At 38.6% G+C, this 22,384-nt stretch overlaps 1 protein-coding gene across 1 annotated transcript in view; it reads right to left on the bottom strand.

Moving 5' to 3' along the window:
- The window catches only part of LOC117299477 (nucleoporin NUP35-like), a gene marked incomplete in the record, with an annotated part of 23,951 nt that extends 3,210 nt beyond the window's left edge, over positions 1–20,741 (bottom strand). The window contains 6 exon segments of the mRNA XM_033783019.1: positions 12,683–12,770; positions 13,211–13,265; positions 14,324–14,459; positions 15,812–15,936; positions 17,067–17,239; positions 20,596–20,741. Coding sequence (XP_033638910.1) covers positions 12,683–12,770; positions 13,211–13,265; positions 14,324–14,459; positions 15,812–15,936; positions 17,067–17,239; positions 20,596–20,608 — 590 coding nt within the window.
- Positions 20,742–22,384: the final 1,643 nt, after the last annotated feature.

Below are 22,384 nucleotides of genomic sequence, written 5' to 3'. Positions count from 1 at the left end.
ACCAAACGATTGATGGCGATAACCAGCTAAGTTTGTTGGTAAAGAAATAATTTCAAAGATCAGCCAAATTGGTTACTGAAATAATCAAGGTGTGTTTTTAAATTTACAGAGCAGAAGTTAAAATTCTGAACTGGAAATTCAAAACTTGTTTTTTGTCGGAAGGAAATAGAATCGAACAATTAGGCCTATTACAAAATGTTTAAGAAAAGATTTTTTGAAATGGTATTTTCTCTTTTTATTCTATTGTGATTATAGCAGCACACATGCTGTTGGATAGTAGAATTACATGGCACGTGAACTGATTACATTGATATAATAAGTGATCTAAGTAATTTGTATTTGTAGGACTTAGAATTTAACTAGTGACACTTTAAAAATATAATGATAAAATATAAATATTGTGAAATGTTGAGAAGAGATGTGAAAATCAGATTGTCGTACCACAACTTTCCACACTGCTTCGTGTGGGGGAAGAGTCCAGAGATTTGACCATGGATCAAGAACCTCAGTCTCCTGACGATGACTAGAGCAAGCTAGTCAAAACGTTGAGACCAATTCAGAACTGACTCCGCGGCAGTACAGTTAATTACGATCCTATAAGCTAAAGTAGTAGTCCAGTCTAATATCTATACCATCCGCCCTGGTAATAGTTAAAAAGCAGGACAGTTCTTTTCAGAACTGAGAAGTCTCCCGAACCTCCGATTATCTACTCCACGGCAGTAGAATAAAGCAAGACAGTTCCCTAAGAACAACTCTACCTGGCAAGTAGACACACACATGGTGTTACCGCAAACCAAATATACATTGATACCTCACTATGCAATGCCTCAAATCCTATATATGATCAAGAATCTATCAAACCTTTGATTATGTAAAGGCATTAGTTCCATCAAGACTAAGTGTGAAGGTACAGTAAACAGTTGACAATCTGATTTTGTTTTAAAAGCATGGTTTAACCATCGGTTGAAACCAAAAAGCCAGCTGAATTTTGAGCTAAAGAAATTGTTTCTAAGAAATCATTGCAAAGATTGGTGTACATAGAAACATTAGTTACTGAAATAATCAAAATTAATATGTTTTTAAATAATTAACGACGCGGAAGTCAACTTTGTGGACAGGATGTCAAAAGGCATGTGTTCTATCTGATGTCAAACCCATATCAGAAATGTTTAACTGAGTGTTTAAGAAAAGAATTTTTAATAATAATTCTTCTCTTTTTAATTAAAATTGTTTTCTTAATCTTTAAGTATGTAAACCTTAAATTAGTGATATGAAAATCACCTTTTGAGCTATTTTGACATTCACTTATCCAGGGCCAATTTAAGGACAACGAAAGCTAACAAGTCAAACGTATGGACTGGAAATCTATATAAAAAAAAATTCCCCTACATTATCTTGATGGGAAAAAGTGTATCAGATGTTCAACAGAGTTATTTCAAAGGAAGAATTTTCAATAGTGTATTTTCTACTTTTAATTAACTGTATTGTCTTAATTTTTATTTATTTAAAGCTAGAATTAGTGATTTAAAGAAAGCAAAACTTTTTGCATGACTATACAGAAATTCACACAATCAGGGCCAATTTCAGAACAATGAAAACCAATTAAGATTTTATGATCCATGCCGCAACAAAGTTTCATGACCAAACGGCCTAAGCATTAAACTAAAATCATAATGATTATGTATGTCCTCAGAGTTTGGGTTTGAATCCCTGACATGTTATTTGTATTCTTTGCCAAGACACTTAACATTAATTGTTCCTCTTCACCAGGAGTATATTGGTACCTGTGAGTGTGGCCAATGTACATGTTGTGTGCATAATTAGCAACTTGGGCAACAATTTGTCAACAGTCTGAGAGAAATACTTGCAAAGATCAGTAGATCAGCAAAATTATGAACTGAAATAGGCTAATCACTGTGTTTTTAAATATTTTGAGAAGCAGTTTGTGGACTGGAAAGTCAAAACAGTTATTGTTTTTACCTGGTTGACAAAAACAATATCAGAAATGTTCAAAATTCCTGAGTGTTTAAGAAAAGACTTTTTGAAAGCACATTATTCTCCTTTTATTTTACCTTAATTTTATCTGTATTAATGCTGTTTATGTTATGTAAACCTTAGATGAGTGAATAAAACAAAAACATTTTTTTAATTGACATGCGTAACTGTCACCTGTACCTGTGAGTGTGGACCTTGTTAACATTGTTGTGAATGATTAATGGCAACATGTGTGCCCATTGGGATGCTGGTGCTGCATACTCCACAGGAGTTGAGATGGGTCAAGGAATGCCAAAGGCCCAAAAGAGGTACCAATAACCAAGGCATTCCTTGGGTGAGATTCAAACCCACAACCCCTTGGGTCCACGGGATAAAACCCCCAATAGCCAATATTCATCTTACACGTAAATTTATCCCATTTTGTGACAAGGAATTCCAGAAAATGTATAGGCCTACCGCGGTTTGGTTAAGTGTGTTAAAGTATACATGTAAGATAAATTTATTACTCTACTAGTCCTGCCTCATATAGTCGCTGCTTATAGTCGCTACACCTACATGTACATGTAGTCCCAACTAATTCTTAATTTAAATTCTCAAGATGCATTGCGGCATACATTGTACTCTTTGCCGCAGGCGCAAAATAGTAAAATTCACAAGGAAAGGAATGGGTCAAGGCTGATGTCTGATTGTGATGGTGTGAATAGTCATGAGAAACACAATTGGTTCACCAAGCAGGAAGTCACGACAATTATTAGTCATGGCGGCATGATTATTCAAGTAGTTGAACAACGGTTTGTAGTTGCAGTTCGACTAAGTATTAGTTTTGACTTTGACACTAGCCACACTAGTCGCCCAGGCTAAGTGTTAAGCACTGCCGAGAACCTTCCCTGAGTCCTGTGAACAAAAGTCCATATTACTCGGGTGGGATTCAAACCCACGGACTACATGTATGCCACTTCTAGAGCAGTTTTCATACCAATGGATTAGTATAATGCAGGTTTTGATTTCACAAAGCACATTCAGAGTTATCAATGAACTAGCCAATGAATTTGTTTTAATTGCTAAGGGCAATTACAAATTGGAGTAAAACCATGTAACAAAAAAACAAACAAAAATAAAAACAAGTAAAAAATAAAGCAATTTAGTGATAATATTGACTGTTTAGCAAGTTCAGCTGTTTAGCAAATACGGCAAGTTCTGTAACTATCAACTCTTCCAATTGACCAACTATTAATTGACCAGGGACAGGGAATAAAACGGAACAACTGGAGTGGGGATTATTACTCCCTCAAGGAATACAGCATGAAAATATGGCAACCAAGCCATTCAAAAACTCAGACTCTTACCCAAGCGAATTGTTGGAACATGAATTGATTGACATGTTGAACTGGAAAGGTTATTTTCTTTGCTGTAAGAAATGCCAAGAGACTATCCCTTTGAACACAGGGATCAACAACTCATCAACGGTAGGATTTTTAATCATGTTAACATTGTCAATTGAAATATTAAAGGAACAGAAAAAAGAAAAGATTTGCTAAAAACAAAAACCAGCTCATTACCATATCAAATAACCAATGGCTGTTTGGCTCTGGGTTCAATAGGTTACTTATGGATCATTTTCTCAGTCAGGACAATGATTGCTGAGCAAGAAGGTGCCTGGTGGTTTGATGGCTGCTTTACTGCTCATCTGAATGGTAAATACTATCTACCGGGAGACGTGTCATATGGACAGGGAATACAATGGGCCTAGTGGACAGGACATCGCTACTCCCTGAAGAAATGCCACATGAAAATACGGCAAATCTTAACTCATTGACCAAAGACAGGGAACTAAATGGAATGACTGGAGTGGGGATCATTACATACTCCCTGAAGAAATATATGCATGAAAATACGGGAAGTAATATAAACTCAAACTCTTACCCAAGCGCTGTGGGAACATGAATTCATTGACTTGTTGAACTGAAATGTTTTTTTCTTCGCTGTAAGGAATGCCCCGAGACTCTTCATACGAACACAGAGATCAAGGGCTTAATTGTTCCTATGTATTGAGCGTACGGTCCACACGACCATCTCAACTTAAAGGCTGGCCAAATGAAAGCGAATATTATGCAAACAGTTTTGACTCTTGCCTCTAGAGCTGCAGGTAAATTCACAGCATTCTTATTATTTAAGAAAGTCTCTGAATTATCAAAACCTAGCGCACTCTGAAGTCGCCTACAGCTTTTACTTGAAAAGTCTAACATTGTACATATTAAAGTCTTGATTGTGTGGTGCACTAGATGAAGTTTGTACTCTCTACTTCTAATAACTTATCTACAACAATTTTAGGCCAGTCTTCGGAAACATCAAAGACCTTCAGGCATTGAAGTGGAGGAGGCAGTAATCCAAATTGGCATGGTATGAGCACGTTCTTCTCTGCAACTCCTTATCATTTAAAACCTTAATTGTGAAAATTGGTTGTCACTCAACTAATAATTACATTACATAAACGGGAAACCGTGTTACACAGAAGGTCAAGTTTACTTTGGTTTGGATATTAGACTTGCCTGATGCTCATGAATATTCATGACATTGCCTAATATGATGATGGAATCAAGGTTAGCATGGTAGGAGCACGTCCTTCTCTGCTACGCCTCAACTAATTAAGACCTTAATTTGTGCAATTTGGTTATCACTCAACAACTAGTTAAATTTAATTAAAGGAAAACGTGTTGAGCAGACGATCAAGTCCATAACTTCACCTTGATATAGATTTGCCAGAGAACGCTCATAAATATTCATGACATTGCCAGAAAGGACCAATCAAAAGGTACAAAGTGTTGTTATTTACTTGTTACTATGGGTTACCCCTTAGTTACCATTAGTAACAGCACTGACGTACTATGCTAGGCTGCCTTCAAAATAACCAAACTCCTCTGATCTTCATCACTTCAGTGAAGAAACAACCGATGAAAGGATATCAAGATACTGTAATCCAGAGAGTATAAGGTTGACTGAAATCTACATGTAACTCTTGTCTTTTCATTCAATACAGTTTCCTTCAGGAATTTTTACATTTTTATATGCCTCTCAAGCTTGATCATGATAGTTGTTATCACATCCCTGTTTTTGACCTTGATGGCACAATCCTGTCAGAGTGAGACTCTACGACAGTTCACTGGGGAAACCTTCTACTTGGCTGAAAACCGTGCCTTACTGAATCATGAGTTTCAGTGGAAGACTGTATCTTCTCCTGTGATCTGTGGGCGAGACTGCTCTATAGATCCACAGTGTGCATCATTCAACTATCACATCATAAAAGGTATTTGTGAGTTGAATAATGCCAGCAGAGCTCACAACCCTGATGACTTTGTTGAGATTCAAGGGAGCGCCTACTATGACGACAACTTGGATACTTTTTCATTTTCACTACCAACCATTACAAGTTACAGCAGTTGTCTGGAGTTGTATCAAGCTGGCTACCACATCAATTGTTTATACACCATCTTTCCTTCACTAAGTCTGACTGATGGGTTACAGGTTTACTGTGATATGGAGACAGATGGAGGAGGCTGGATCGTGTTCCAGAGGAGACAAGATGGCTCAGTTGACTTTTACCGTACCTGGGCTGAATACCAATCTGGGTTTGGTGATCTACAGAATGAGTTCTGGCTGGGGAATGACATCCTGCGTGACCTTACTGGATCAGGTCAATGGCAACTCAGAGTAGATATGGAAGATTGGCAGTCCAACACATCGTGGGCTTCTTATGGTGAGTTTGCTGTTACAGGTGCCAAGTACACTCTCCAGGTTGGTTCATATGATGCTCAGAGTCCAGCAGGTGATTCAATGCCATGGCATGATGGCCAATCATTCTCAACAAAGGATCAGGACAATGATGCAGGGTCTGGTTTCAATTGTGCCGAGCGACATGAAGGTGCCTGGTGGTTTAATACTTGCTTTCAAGCTCATCTGAATGGTAAATACTATCCACAGGGAGAGGTGTTAGATGCACAGGGAGTACAATGGTTCAGCTGGAAAGGATATGAATACTCCCTGAAGAAATGCAGCATGAAAATACGGCAAGTTTTGTAACTATCAACTCATTGAACAGGTACAGGGAATAAGATGGAACAACTGGAGTGGGGATTATTAAAAATTGCATCATGAAAACACAGCAAGTTTTTTCGAATTCAAACTCTTACAAAGGCCAGGGTTTATGGGACATGAAGTGATTGACTTGTTGAACTGGAAAGGTTATTTTCTTCGCTGTAACTAAAAACATGAAGAATGCCTGAGACTCTCCATTTGAGCACAGAGATCAAGAACACATCAACGGTAGGCCCTTTTAACCTTGTTAACGCTATCAATGTTTTAAAAAAGGAAGAAAAGAAAGGTCAACAAAAACTACAACAAAAACAATTTCCAATAAATTCTAGTACAAAGATCAACTAAAAATTCAATTTTAATGAGAAGGCTCAAATTTCTTTGACAAAGGAACTGCCGACTGTTTGTTGGTGGGCATTACGAAAACATTCACAGCGGTATAATTTAATTTAACATCATTCTAAAGTTGATTTCCATTCAGTATACAAACATCGGAATTATGAAATCAGATATTAGATACCGACTGTTTGACTATTGCAGTGAAATGAAAAATTATTGTTTTATTGTAGAATATTCTTTACTAGAATTTGTCATTTGACATTTTATGAAAGTAGCATTTACCAAGTGTTGAAATGTGTTGTGAAGCGAATTAAGGTAAAAGTTTATTTATAAACTTTTCCGAGCGGCCAGCTATTTTGTTTTGAAAGTTGAAAACTTGTATCGGTTTTATTGTTGAATTGAAGATGAAACATACTTGTTGTACATGTAGATCCCATGCTTGTGCTATTCAAAGGATTGGAAACCTTTAGTAGTTGTCAAAGTAAACTAAATTGTTAATCGAAGTTGCAAGAGAATAATGAAAGAAAAAATACCCTTGTTGCACAAATTTGTGTGCTTTCAATCAGATGCATAAAAAAGGCTTCAGGCTTGAAGTCTTTTAATATTTGATCAAAAAATTACCTCTATCTCAACAAACTATGTTACTTCAGAGGGAGCCGTTTTACATTGTACACTATCGACAGCTCTCAGTTGCTCATTACTCAAAGTTGCTCAAAGTAAGTTTTATGCTAAAAATCATTTTGAGTAATTACCAAATGGTGTCCAGTGCCTTTAAGCAAGTGATCCAATGAAGTACATATAATTTATTTATAATTCATACCTCAGACAGTTTCGCTATTCCTATTGGTGGAGAGCGCGTCACGTGGGTGTGTATAAACCTTTGTTTATGACCAGTAAAAAGTGTTGAAACATGGGCGTGACACGCGAGCTTGCACCTGTTCTTTTAAGACAGATTTGTCATTCCTATTGGTCGAGAGCAACGGCTGAAACAGTCATGCCACATCACGCGATACGCACGACGCGCACAGCATTCCCTTATAAGTTGTTTACCCGATCGGGCCGAGGGCCTTACTATTTCATAGCTGGAGGGGTGTTGTGTTGAAAGAAATTATTGTACAATTTAAAATTTTGCATTTATTTTACTTTTTGACCAAAAAGTGTTGATGTTTTTTGACCGAAAAGGTATTTATCGGTTTTCAACTAGTGGTTTAAACCCGCCGAGGCCTGGTTCTTGATAATTTACCTCAACTTCGTCTCGGTAAAATTATCAAGAACCAGGCCTCGTTGGGATTAAATCACTAGTTGAAAACCTCTTCACCACACATTGATTCCCTTATTTATAACACATTTTTGTGTGCAAATATTGTGTGATTGTTTAGGTGCACAATAGAAATACCAAGCACTTGAGTGGTTTACAGTGGTACATATAAGTGATTTGTTTTTGTAGGACTTAGAATTTATTTTTTGACATTTTAAAACATTTATGCTAACTATTGTGGAATGTTGAGAAGAGAAAGAGAAAAACAGATTGCTGTACAACAAATTTGACTGGATGGTTCATGAATTGACAATAAAACACATTTATCTAGACTTTAGTTCAACGGAGGCCTGGCCTCAAGATGGTAAAGTCTCAACGATGCAACAATCTGATTTCGTCCAGCATTGTTTAACCAAACAATTGATGGCGATAACCAGCTAAGTTTGTTGGTAAAGAAATAATTTCAAAGATCAGCCAAATTGTTTACTGAAATAATCAAGGTGTGTTTTTAAGTATACAGAGCAGAAGTTAAAATTCTGAACTGGAAATTCAAAACTTCTTTTTTGTCGGAAGGAAATAGAATCGAACAATTAGGCCTATTACAAAATGTTTAAGAAAAGACTTTTCGAAATGTTATTTTCTCTTTTTATTCTATTGTGATTATAGCAGCACACATGCTGTTGGATAGTAGAATTACATGGCACGTGAACTGATTATATTGATATAATAAGTGATCTAAGTAATTTGTATTTGTAGGACTTAGAATTTAACTAGTGACACTTTAAAAATATAATGATAAAATATAAATATTGTGAAATGTTGAGAAGAGATGTGAAAATCAGATTGTCGTACCACAACTTTCCACACTGCTTCGTGTGGGGGAAGAGTCCAGAGATTTGACCATGGATCAAGAACCTCAGTCTCCTGACGATGACTAGAGCAAGCTAGTCAAAACGTTGAGACCAATTTCAGAACTGACTCCGCGACAGTACAGTTAATTACAATCCTATAAGCTAAAGTAGTAGTCCAGTCTAATTTCTATACCATCCGCCCTGGTAATAGTTAAAAAGCAGGACAGTTCTTTTCAGAACTGAGAAGTCTCCCGAACCTCCGATTATCTACTCCACGGCAGTAGAATAAAGCAAGACAGTTCCCTAAGAACAACTCTACCTGGCAAGTAGATACACACATGGTGTTACCGCAAACCAAATATACAAGACATAAGAACTGTTCCAATAAAAACAAGTTTGAAAGTACAGTAAAGTTTTGACAATCAGGTTTTGCTAAGCATTGTTTAGTCTTGCGATAACCAAATACTGCCTATGTTTTGAGTTGAAGAAATGGTTTTAAAGAAATTATTGCAAAGATAGGTGTAGAACAGCAAACTTATTTACAGAAATAATCAAAACGTGTTTTTCAATATTCTACAAAGCGGAAGTCAAGCTTATGGACTGGAAATTCAAAATGTACTAGTGTTTTATCTGAATGTATGACAAACAAAAAATATCAGATATGTTCAACTGAGTGTTTAAGAAAAGACTGTTTTAAGCAATTTTATTTTCTCTATAATTTATTTAATTTTCTTATTCTTAAAGTTTGTAAACCTTAGTTTAGTGAAGAAAACAAAAATTATCTTTTGTACAACATTTACATTAAAGGAACACGTTGCCATGGATCGGTCAAGTTGGTCTTTGAAAAGCGTTTGTAACCGTTTTTTTTTATGCATATGGGTAGAAAGATGTTGTAAAAGTAGAATACAATGATACACACAAACATGCCTCGAAATTGCACGGTTTTCCTTTTACCTCGTCGACTAACACGGTCGGCCATTTACGGGAGTCAAGTTTTTGACTCCCATAAATGGCCAACCGTGTTAGTTCGCACAGTAAAAGGAAAACCCCGCAATTTCGAGGCAAACTTGTGTGGATCATTGTATTCTACTTCTAGAACATCTTTCCAACCATATGCATTTTATAAAAAAAACGGTTACAAACGCTTTTTATAGACCTACTCGTCCGATCCAAGGCAACGTGTTCCTTTAACTCATCCAGGGCCAAGTGCAGAACGCCGAATGCTAACAAAGTCAAATTGGACGGAAAATTCAATTTTGTTTGAAAGTAATTTAAGCCCGAGGCCCTATTATCTGGATGAAGAAAAAAAACATCAGAAAAGTTTATCAGAGTAGTTTAGGAGGAATCTTTTAAAATGTATTTTCTACTTTTAAAGGCAGTGGACACTATTGGTAATTCATCAAAATAATTATTAGCATAAAACCTTACTTGGTAACGAGTAATGGGGATGGTAACGAGTGATGGTATAAAACATTATGAGAAGCGGCTCCCTCTGAAGTGACGTAGTTTTCGAGAAAGAAGTAATTTTCCACGAAGTTGATTTCGAGACCTCAAGTTTAGAATTTGAGGTCTCGAAATCAAGCATCTGAAAGCACACAACTTCGTGTGACAAGGGTGTTTTTTTCTTTCATTATTATCTCGCAACTTTGACTACCGATTGAGCTCAAATTTTCACAGGTTGGTTATTTTATGTATATGTTTAGATACCCCAAGTGAGAAGACTGGTCTTTGACAATTACCAATAGTGTCCACTGTCTTTAATTAACCTTATTGTCTTAATTGTAATGCTTTTTAAGCTAGGATTAGTGATTACGACAAAAATCACTTTTTGGAATCACTTTTTCAATGACTACAAAAATTCACACATCCAGGGAAAAATTTCAGAAGAATAAAACCAATTAAACATTATGATTTATGCCGCAACAAAAAGTGTCATGATCGAGCGGTCTGAGCATCAAACTTAAAATCTAATGATGATTTTCTCAGAGTGTGGGTTCAAATCCCGGTTGTGTTATTTGTTTTCTTTGCCAAGACATTTAACATTAAATTTATCCTGTTCACCAGACGTACAATCGTATATGTGAGTGGGGCCACTATACATGTTGTTACGAATAATTAGCAACCTGGGCAACAATTTGTCCACAGTCGGAGAGAAATACTTGCAAAGATCAGTAGAAGAGCAAAAGTGTTTACTGAAATAATCACTCAGTGTTGTTTGTTTAAATATTTTACGAAGCAAAAGTCAACTTTGTGGCCTGGAAAGTCAAAACGATTATTGTTTTACCTGGATGACAAAAACAATATCAGAAATATTCAACTGAGTGTTTAAGAAAAGACTTTTTTTTAAATATTATATTCCCTTTTTAATCTTACTTGTTTTCTTAATCTTAACCTTAGATTAGTGGACAAAATCGAAAATCATCTTTTGAACAACTTTGACATTCACTCATCCATGGCCAATTTCAGAACGACGAAAGCTAACAAAGACTTTAAGTTAAAAAAATTGTATGATCTGGATGAAAAAAACTTATCAGAGATATTCAACAGTAATTTATAGAAATGTTTTTTTTCTCCTTTTAATTTTCACCTACATGTAATTGTCTTAAATTTTATGTATTTGAAGTTAGAATTAGTGAATAAAACAGAAATCCCTGTATGAATGACTACGAGTTCATTCACTTGTCCAGTGCCAATTTTAGAAGAATGAAAATCCATAAAGGCATGATGAACCATGCCGCAACAAAAAGTGTCAAGACCGAGAGGACTTTTAAAGTCGCATCCCCTTAAGGTGATTCCCTGGCTGCCGCTTCCCGGGTTGTATTGTAACTTACGTGCGATCCCTGGCTACCTGGCAGTTAACGGTTGAATTTGAATGGCTTCTGACTGGCACCCCGAACAAAGATAGCGGGAAAAAAGGAGACCACCAGTATAGGACTACATGTAGATAGCTCAGTTGGTAGAAAGCAGGCAGCCGTGTGATCCTGGGCTAAATGGCAGTTAACAGTTAAATGGCTTCTGACTGGCACCGCAAACAAAGATATTGACAAAATAGGGAGACCGCCAACATAGGGCTAGATAGCACAGTTGGTAGGGCATAGACATCCGCTTCCCAGGTTGTATTGTAATTTGGGTGGGATCCCTAGCTACACATGTAGACGGCAGTTTAATTGTTGGATGGCTTCTGACTGGCACCTCGAACAAAGATATTGACAAAATAGTGATACCGCAAACATAGGGCTAGATAGCTCAAATGGTAGAGCATAGACAGCCGCTTCCTAGGTTGTATTGTAATTTGGGTGGGATCCCTTGCTACACAGCAATGACGGTTGAATGGCTTCTGACTGGCATTCCCGAGGAAGAAAGATTTTGACAAAATGCGGAGACTGCCCAACATAGCTCAGTTGGTAGAGCGCTCGCACATTAATCCGGAGGTTGTTGGTTCGAGTCCCACTCTGGTAAATGTTTCTTTGTTCAATCTCAAATCATAACAAAAACCTGTTACACATCAACTAAACCTAGAGTACGTACTCAGGCTTTGGTCTTTTAAAAGCTTCTTGTTAAGTAGCCAACCGGGCTAATAAACTCTGGGTTTCACATCTCCCCTGGACTCCACGGCCCTGAGCCCCAGCAACCGGTGGCTGCATTGGCCGAGAGGCGGAAAAGACCAAATGCTAACCCTAACCCTAACCTAGCCCCCCTCGGCCTACCGTGGGCTGCCGGTGAACGGACCAGATGACCACTAGCCCGATGGCCGACCCGTCTGCAGGCGGGAAGAGACGGGAGGCGCCGAGGACCCGGGACCTGGTGGTTTCCCTGACCGAGATGTTGAAGGATGCCCTAAGGAAGTTTTGGTACCCTTTTGGTTGTCATAAGTGTATCTTTCTGAAGCATTAGTGGTAGCAGCTCAAAACCAGAATTAGGCAAATAAAGTTACACTCAAAAAATAAATTAACACATAAAAAAAATTTAAAAAAAGTATAATTCATATCTGAGTGAAATAAATGAGTATTTGAAACAAGAAGGTTGCACAGTTTTAAGTAGCGCACAGGGCAAGTTGAGAAGTGGTGTTAACTAGCCCAAGCATTTTTTAACAGACAATATATGCCGGCTAGTGTTAAGGGCGAGCCCTGGTATTAATTAAACCACTCACCCCTGTGTGTAGAATGGATCAATCTGAGCAGGTGATGAAGGTGTCTGCCTGATGCAAGGTGAGAACAGTCGACTACTTCCAGGGGTGCCTGAAAATGGGCGCAACAAAACATAGTTTGAAACATACAGCCAAAACAGTGCAGAGAAATGAAATGGTTCTACATGTATATTCTGCAGTTCAGAGCCAAATTTTATGGCTCTGCTTTACCGTAAGCACAGAATCGGCGCTTACGGAAGCAGGGAATTCTGCACCTACGACAAGCATGTTTCACGGGTTGGCATGAAGTTTTTGCTTGTGACTAGCGCATGACTACCCATTGAAACCTAGGAATTTGACCCTAAAGGCAGAATCACACTGCACCGATAACTAAAACGATAATGATCACGACGCAAAGAGAACTCATTCTATTGGTTGAATTGCTCCACGCAGAATACGCCCACGCTTATTCAACCAATGGAGGGTGTGTATTGTTAACATTCTCGGTTTCGTTCTCGTTATCAAGGCCTGGAGTTTTAAAATAATACTTACCAGCATTAAATGAAGCCTGTGGTTGCATAGGGGTTCTCGACATTGATAAATCCAGCTGATTTAAAACAAAAACTAGTTTAATATTTCAAAGATCAATCAATCAATCAATCAATCAGTCAATCAATCAAAAGTCATGATTTATAGAGCGCCAACATCCAAAGTTTGCTCTAATGCAAAGATGACTAGTTAGTAAGCCTGATGGAACAGGTAAACGTTAAAGCCAGTGGACACTATTGGTAATTGTCAAAGACCAGTCTTCTCACTTGGTGTATCACAAAACATATGCATAAAATAACAAACCTGTGAAAATTTGAGCTCGATTGGTTGTCGGAGTTGAAAGAAAAAAAACACTCTTGTCACATGAAAAGGTGTGCTTTCAGATGCTTGATTTTAAGATTTCAAATTCTAAACTTGAGGTCTCGAAATCAAATTCGTGGAAAATTACTTCTTTCTCGAAAACTAGGTTACTTCAGAGGGAGCCGTTTCTCAAAATGTTTTATTTCATTAACCTCTCCCCATTACTAGTTACCAAGTAAGGTTTTATGCTAATAATTATTTTGAGTAATTACCAATAGTGTCCTCTGCCTTTAAGGAGTGTATTGAATGAGAAAAGTGAGCTGACAATTCTAATTTGTACAGGAAGCTTATTCCACATTTTGGGGTCATATACTGAGAATGATCTCTCTGCAAAAAATTGAATAGCAAGTTCTTGGCACAACAAAAAGGAAATAAAAGTTGGCAAACAAAGACATTTTTGTTGAGATCTGAGCATGTTCCTGATCAGGACAATGCTTGGACGAACATGCGCGATCGTTTGTTGTGGGAGCAATTTACCCGTCCTATATCATTAAATCAAGGAGTCCTATATGTACGTCAATATATGACAGTTCACTGTTGAGAAAGTGATACATGGCAAAACAAATAATGACCTGTTTGGAATAGTTTCCGTATCACGCCACCACTTTTTCATTCGATATGAAATAATGGAGTATCTAATTTACCTCAATGAGATGAATGTATCCCTTAATGAGTGAAAAAGTGGTGGCGTGATATGGAAAGTTATCCACCTGTTCTCCACAAATCACATGTAAATGAAACTTAATATTTAATTACCTGTTGCCTTTCTGGGGTCCCACTGTACATCATTCCTCCGACTGCCGGACTGCTCTTTAGTGATTCTACATTATCAAACAAAGCAGCTACTGGAGGTGCCCCAGTCTTATCTTTGGGTGTCCGCGTAACAGAAGGCCTGCAAGAAAAAAAGGTAGTTCAGCAGGGTGTCCAAGTTGGAGAAGGTGCGCCCATTATGAAGAGAGCATAGAGTTACATATTATAAGAACTAGAGGGCGCACTGGTGATGCTTCTTGCACAAACGCGACGCGACCGCACGGAGACACACGCGCCATTCTGTACGCGCGTTGTGTATGAAGTACACTTTGGAGTTTGTGTTCATTGAACGCTAAGCGATGCTGTTTTGTCAACTTACAAAATGGCCGCTTAAACACACGCTGTGCGATGCCTGTTTTTCAACTTAGAAAATGGCCGCCTGCGCGCATGCCGGGTCGCGTATAAAGGCCAGTGCGCCTTCTAGTTCTTATATATAACTCTATGGAATAGAGTGATGACATTGAAAACAGACTGTAGTGTTGAAGCCACATCGGTCAGCATTGGTCGGGTGTAACCCAGGTCTTTAATTACACGCAGGCCACGGCGGTCATGGCCTTGGTGCCCCTGGGCTTGGCCTTGGTGCCCCATGGCTTGGCCTTGGTGCCCCATCAAATGTTTCCAATTGACTTAAGGGATTTCCAATGAAAGTGCCCCTTTGCAAAATGAAAATGGCCCTGCCCTTTCAAAGATGAAATTCCAGGCCTGGTGATCGACACTAGCTTTTGCTGACCTGCACAGAGACTAAATGAACATTCTACCGACCGGAGAACAATGCAGCAAATTTATACTCAAATGTACAGAAAACCTCTCAAACTAATTGCCATGGCTTTTTGTAAATGTTGTCAATATAAAAAAATATTTTTACTGAAATGAAGCCAAACCATGCCAGCACACAGCACCAACGACTTCACAGACCAACCGAAGGACAAAGCATCATGGTTAAGTGTCTCACTTAAAGGAACACGTTGCCTTGGATCGGACGAGTTGGTCTATAAAAAGCGCCTGTAACCGTTTGTTATAAAATGCATATGGATAGAAAGATCATTTTAAAGTAGAATACAATGATCCACACAAATTTGCCTCGAAATTGCGTGGTTTTCCTTTTACTCTGCTAACTAACACGGTCGGCCATTTATGGGAGTCAAAAATTTGACTCCCATAAATAGTCGACCGTGTTAGTCGACGAGGTAAAAGGAAAACCGTGCAATTGCGAGGCATGTTTGTGTGGATCATTGTATTCTTCTTTAACAACACCTTTCTACCCATATGCATTTAATAACAAACGCTTTTCAATGACCAACTAGACCGAGCCAAGGCAACGTGTTCTTTTAAGGACACAGGTGTCACAATCGGGACTCGAACCCACACTCTACTGATCGGAAACATCAGAGTTTGAATCCGGTGCTCTTAACTGCTAGGCCATGACATACTTACCTATGGGACATCCTACTATCGGACCTTGCAATGCTGGCTCCGCTATCTCTAGCACCGAGGTTAGAGGGGGTTAAACTCTTAGGTGGGCTGGTCCTGGACGAGGACCACAATCTACTGCTTGAGGGCTAAGAGAAACATGAGAAGAAAATATTATTATATTGGGACACTACAGCAGGCCTGATACTTCACAGAGGCAACAGAGGCGATTGCGTCCATGTCCCTGGTCATTGGTCATGGTCCCTGGTCAATTGATCCCTGGTCATTGTCATTGGTTATAAACCTGGTTGGAGGAGAGTTAGGAACTACACTACAACCCCTTTCTCACCGAAGGTCTGTAGCCAGCCTTTGCCTGTTTTACAGATATTTCCATGGTAAATGTTCCACCAGTCTATTCAACCTTGTTCCTCCTGTCAGGGTGTTTGAGCGCGAGACCAGGCTTTCTGCTTGTTATCATCCTTATACTGTGGATGTGCCGAGATGTAGAACAAAGCTACTCCAGTAGCTTTTTCCCTCGTACTGCATCTCTTTGGAACTCCTTGCCTGGTGCATGTTTCCCTTCATCCTATGATCTTCCATCTTTTAAGAGGAATGTCAATTCCTACCTTCAGCTCCACTGAGTTTCTGCGTGTCTATGTTTTCTTCCTTGTAGCCCTACCAAGAGTGGCTTAAGTCTTGTTTTGGGCGACTTGCATAAAATAAAATAAGTCCTAGTGCTCTGGGCTTTTCAAAAACGAAGCATACAGGCCTGCTACAAACATAAACAATTTAAAAACTTTACTTGATTTTTTGTTTCAGTCTTCTTGACTGGCCTAAGCCATCCTTTGAACAGACTTCAAGCAGTACAGAATACAGCTGAATGTTTGCTTACTGGGCTAAGGAAGTTTAGCTATAAATGACAACTCTCGGCCTGTCCTAACTAATATGTAGACCAATTTTAGTGCAATCTGAAGTGCAATCAGGGGGAAATCTGTGCTGGGCAGCACAGTGTAATTTTCTCAGATTTTTGTTAGTTCTTGGTCCAATTTCATAGAGCTGCTTAAGCACAAAATAATGCTCGAACATTTTCTGCTAACACAACTAAGCAGGATACCAAACACACTTTGTATGTTAAATGGTATTTTAGCTGACTACCTTATTCTGGTAAGCATAATTTTGTTGTGCTTAGCAATTTTTTGTGCTTAAGCAGCCATATGAAATTGGGCACAGGGCAGGCCCGCCCGGCACCGCCCAATGTGCCTACAACATTGGTACTTACCGACACTGCAGGACCCACATCCCCCATCAGATAGCCAGGCAGGAACAGATTACTGTGTGTTGCCCCGCCTTGGTGCCCCAACCCAGAGGATGGGGGCGACCCAAGAGTCATTGGCTCCAGACTGCTGCTTGAATGAATGTAACTCTGGGAGAAAGAGTGGTTGGGGTTTAAACCTATGGATAGGGAGAAACAAACAATACAAATTTGAGATGTTTAGCCTAAATTGTAGCCCCTTCCCCCCACCCCAATAAATTCTGGGGTCGGTTTCACAAAGTGTTAGTTAGGACTAGTCTTAACTTTAGGACTAGTCCTAGGATTTTAGGAGATATTAACAACTTGAGGCTAGGTCGAGATACGTTGTATTATAAGTTATCACACAAGCGCGAGTGGAATACGGAAAAATATATAGCACTTCTCTGCGTCCCATATCCAACTTCAGAAGCATTAAGATCAGTAAGTTTTCATGATCATGATGCAGATCGTTGCAAAAAAAGCTAAGTCATACTCCATGTCGTTTTCGAGATATGATCCTTTGAAATTTGGTCGAGGCGGCCATTTTGTGCGCGCGCGAGTCGCAAAATGTGGTTTTTGTGATAATTTCCGACTTTGAAAACTCATAATTTAGATTTTGTACCAGGTAGAGAGCTCAAACTTTGTATTCCATCTTACTTTTTGCCAAATTTCATGAATCTGCACTCAATTTAAATGTATCTCCTTTAATTTTCTAGTTATGGTCACCCAAAGTAGGCACTTTAATCAGCCGAAAATGTTTTTTGTGATAATTGGGGTCACCCTGTGCCCACATGAGAGGTCAAATGAAACCTATATTCCCTAGTTATTATCTATGGGTGCATGTCTTTACCCATAAGCAATTATAAGTTCACCAATGCATTCATTTAGAAATAGCATGGACCCAAAGTTGGTTCCAGCCAGAAAAAGGTCAAAAAGACCCCGCCCGTCTTGACCCCGGTTGACCCCGCGATCAATTGAAACACTTTTTGAAATTGATACCAGTTAAACATATATATTATATCTACTTATACACCAATTTTCAGCTTTGGCACTCAACTCCTTCATGGTGTGGTGGCAATTTGAATATTATATGTTTTTGGCACATTTTATGGTAATATCATACAGTATACATGTACATGTACATTCATGTACACATGTACAATACATGGTAATATATGTTTGAAGCTTGTGTAACTGTTTTTGTTCTGGCTAGCAAAAAAGTAAGTTTATTTGTATATTGTTTTTAGAAATGGGTTGATGATGCATGTTTTCAACTGCAATAAATAATTTAAGACAGGTACCTCAAAGTGCTGCAAAAATCTCCTAAACACACACAAAATATTGGAACAATACCCCAGTATGGAACCATACCCCAGTATACCGTGTGGAGTTTCACTTGAAAAATGGATCAAACCACACAATACAAATTAAATCTGCCAGTACTTAACACTCACTGTCTGTCATATTCTTCTCTGGTTTATACCCAACCCCAGTCCCCTTTGTTTCCTCCATGCTAAATACATGTTTATGCTGGTTAAACTTTCCAATCACATGGTTACCTCATTTGCATAAACGCTGGTATTACTTTCCATACACTACTATTTTAGAACAATACTTCTCTAATGTGTATCACATGCAAACACTACTTTCTCAAACAAAATATGTACTTGTGTATAATGCAGACACCACAGATGCCAATGCATTGGTGTTACTTTTTGCTAGCCAGAAAAAATAAGTTACACAAGCTTCAAACATTTATTACCATGTGTTGTATGTGTACATGAATGTACATGTACATGTATACTGTATGATATTACCATAAAATGTGCCAAAAACATATAATATTCAAATTGCCACCACACCATGAAGGAGTTGAGTGCCAAAGCTGAAAATTGGTATATAAGTAGATATAATATATATGTTTAACTGGTATCAATTTCAAAAAATGTTTCAATTGATCGCGGGGTCAACCAGGGTCAAGACGGGCGGGGTCTTTTTGACCTTTTTCTGGCTGGAACCAACTTTGGGTCCATGCTATTTCTAAATGAATGCATTGGTGAACTTATAATTGCTTATGGGTAAAGACATGCACCCATAGATAATAACTAGGGAATATAGGTTTCATTTGACCCCTCATGTGGGCACAGGGTGACCCCAATTATCACAAAAAACACTTTCGGCTGATTAAAGTGCCTACTTTAGGTGACCATAACTAGAAAATTAAAGGAGATACTCTTAAATTGAGTGCAGATTCATGAAATTTGGCAAGAAGTAAGATGGAATACCAAGTTTGAGCTCTCTACCTGGTACAATAACTAAATGATGAGCTTTCAAAGTTGGAAATTATCACAAAAATCACTTTTCGCGTCTTGCGCGAGCACAAAATGGCCGCCTTGACCAAATTTCAATGGGTCATATCTCGAAAACGACATGGAGTATGACTTAGCTTTTTTGTATGTGTTCATTTGAGCCACATCCAATCATTCTGATGAAGTTTCATCAAAATCTGAGAGGGTCACCTGGGAACTTTTCTGAAAACTGGTTGATTTGACACGGAATGACCCTAAAGCATGCTTCGTCAAAACCCTCCGGCTTCGCCGTCGGCAGGATCAGGAGGGTTACGTTATCACAACTAGTGTAGTGGGTCCTACTAAAAGCCGACAAAACGATAACAAGTCCAGAGCGCCGACAACATGCCGACAACAAATTTTAAATACCTCAATAACGGCAAATAAACCAGAGACTGTGCACACTGCAGTGAAGGTCTTCACATGACGACCGCCCTCTGTTGTTGAAAAGCGCGAAATCTACCCGTGTCATAATGCCTGGTCCAAACACGTTTTTTTCGCTCGGGAATCTGGTACATGTAAGTTTGTGTGCCTTTTCTTCAAATTATTTCCTCAATGGTGTTTTGAGTGATAATTGTAGGATTCATTAGACATTGAGGATCAAGTTCGTGTTTCTAGAATTTGTGTCATGATTTTCAAAAGTGGTAAAAATGGAGCAAATCTGCTGACTTAGTGACTAGTAGCTGTCGAAATTGTATGTTTTTAACCATTTCGCCCTGCACACATTGCGACTTTTGCGTCTGCTTCGTAACCCTCCGGCTACGCCGTCGGCAGGAGGGTTACGTTATCGCAACTACTCCGCAGTACTGTCAACGACACCATGAACATTGTTATGCATCTATTTCTTCTCAAACCTATCTATCTATGTTGTGAAACGATTATTTTTCATTGTTGTAATGATTTCTTTTGACTGCTGTTTGATTTGATATTGTTTTTTTGTCTTTTGATACTGTGGAAATAAAATGAACCTTGAACCTTGAACTTAGTTCCTACCCTCAACCATAGCAGCAAGGGGGCAGCATGCAGAGATGAGATACACATGATAACACACCCGGTGTGTTATCATGTGTATCTCCGAAACACCGCCTATTTACGACACCTTCAAAATCAACGTCTTCTCCCCGAATTTTCCCAAATAAAACGGCAAGAGAACGACACAAAACACTCACCTTGGTATTCCATTCTGATTGGATTACAGCAGACACTTGCTTTTGCGAATTTTTTTAGTTTATTTTCAGGAGGAATACAACTTGAACACAAAAAGCCCAAAACACAATTTTCGAATTTGTAGCGTGAGGATTTTTGTCTGATTTGAGGAAAATTACGTTGAAAACTATTGAGGGCGCTGTCAGCAATTTTGTTCATTATTAATTTTTCAAGCGTGCATCTCACCCGCCAGAAAACCCATTATGGGCCTGTTATTCAAAAAAGCAATTCTAAGTCTCACAAGTTTGTTAGGTTTTTTTTTCGATGACAAGAAATTATCGGATAACTTATTGATGTATAACCAGCATAAAAAAACATGCATCTCATTCCAAGCGATAAAGGGCCCTTTTCGAAACCACGGCTTCGGATTTAGATTCGGCTCAGGCTAACTATTGCCCCGCGGTTGTATCGACAATGCATGTGCTTTGCACACACGCGCTCGATTCAGACGAGCTAGGACGAGCAGATTCACAGCCGAAGCCCATTGGGGGTCATAACTGCTTAAAGGAACACGTTGCCTTGGCTCGGTCGAGTTGGTCATTGAAAAGCGTATGTAACCGTTTGTTATAGAATGCATATTATGATTAGAAAGATATTTTAAAAGTAAAATTTATTATAATGAACCGCCACACAAGTATTACTCGAAATTGCGTGGTTTTCCTTTTACCTCGTCGACAAACACGGTCGGCCATTTATGGGAGTCAAATTTTTTACTCCCATAAATGGCCGACCGTGTTAGTTCGCAAAGTAAAAGGAAAATCACGCAATTTCGAGGCAAATGTGTGTGGATCATTATATTCTACTTTTCCAACATCTTTCTAACCATGTATAATAATTTTATAACAAACGGTTACATACGCTTTTCAAAGATCAACTCGACCGATCCAAGGCAACGTGTTCCTTTAAAGACACTGGACACTATTAGTAACTGTCTAAGTTTCACAGTTGGTGTATCTCTTTGTGTGCTCTTCAGATGCTTGATTTCAAAACCTCAAATTCTAAATCTGAGGTCTCGAAATCAAATTCGTGAAAAATTACTTCTTTCTCGAAAACTATTCACTACAGGGAGTCTCACAAATCAAACCTCCCCCCATTACTCGTCGTAATCAAGAAATGTTTTATGATAATAATTATTTTGAGGGAGGAACTACCAATAGAGTCCAAAGCAAAGACCAGTCTTCTCACTTGGTGTATCTCAACATAATGCTTGAAATAACAAACCTGTGAAAATTTGAGCTCAATTGGTCGTCGAAGTTGCAAGATAATAATGAAAGAAAAAACACCCATGTCTCACGAAGTTGTGTGCGTTTAGATGGTCGATTTCGAGACCTCAAGTTCCAAACTTGAGGTCTCGAAATCAAATTCGTAGTAAATTACTTCTTTCTCGAAAACTACGTCACTTCAGAGGGAGCCGTTTCTCACAATGTTTTATACCATCAAACTCATCTCCCCATAACTCGTTACCAAGTGAGGGTTTATGCTGATAATTATTTTGAGTAATTACCAATAGTGTCCACTGCCTTTAACGGCCGATTTTGTGCTTCCTGCGCGATTTTCATTTGTAGTGGAAAGGAGAGGGCATGCTGACCTCGTAGGCTACTGTGCACGAACATTGACAAACCACTACAAAATATGCTGTGATGTAAAATGACCGCCTCATTTTCTTGCTAATCTGTGAAATACGCTAGTGAACCTTGGGTCGATTTCACAAAGAGTTAGGACTAGTCCTAACTTAGGACTAGTCCTAGGAGA

Source organism: Asterias rubens, chromosome 14, assembly GCF_902459465.1.
Source record: "Asterias rubens chromosome 14, eAstRub1.3, whole genome shotgun sequence".
In the NCBI taxonomy this organism is placed as follows: domain Eukaryota; kingdom Metazoa; phylum Echinodermata; class Asteroidea; order Forcipulatida; family Asteriidae; genus Asterias; species Asterias rubens.
This window is presented reverse-complemented; position numbering and strand designations above follow the sequence as displayed.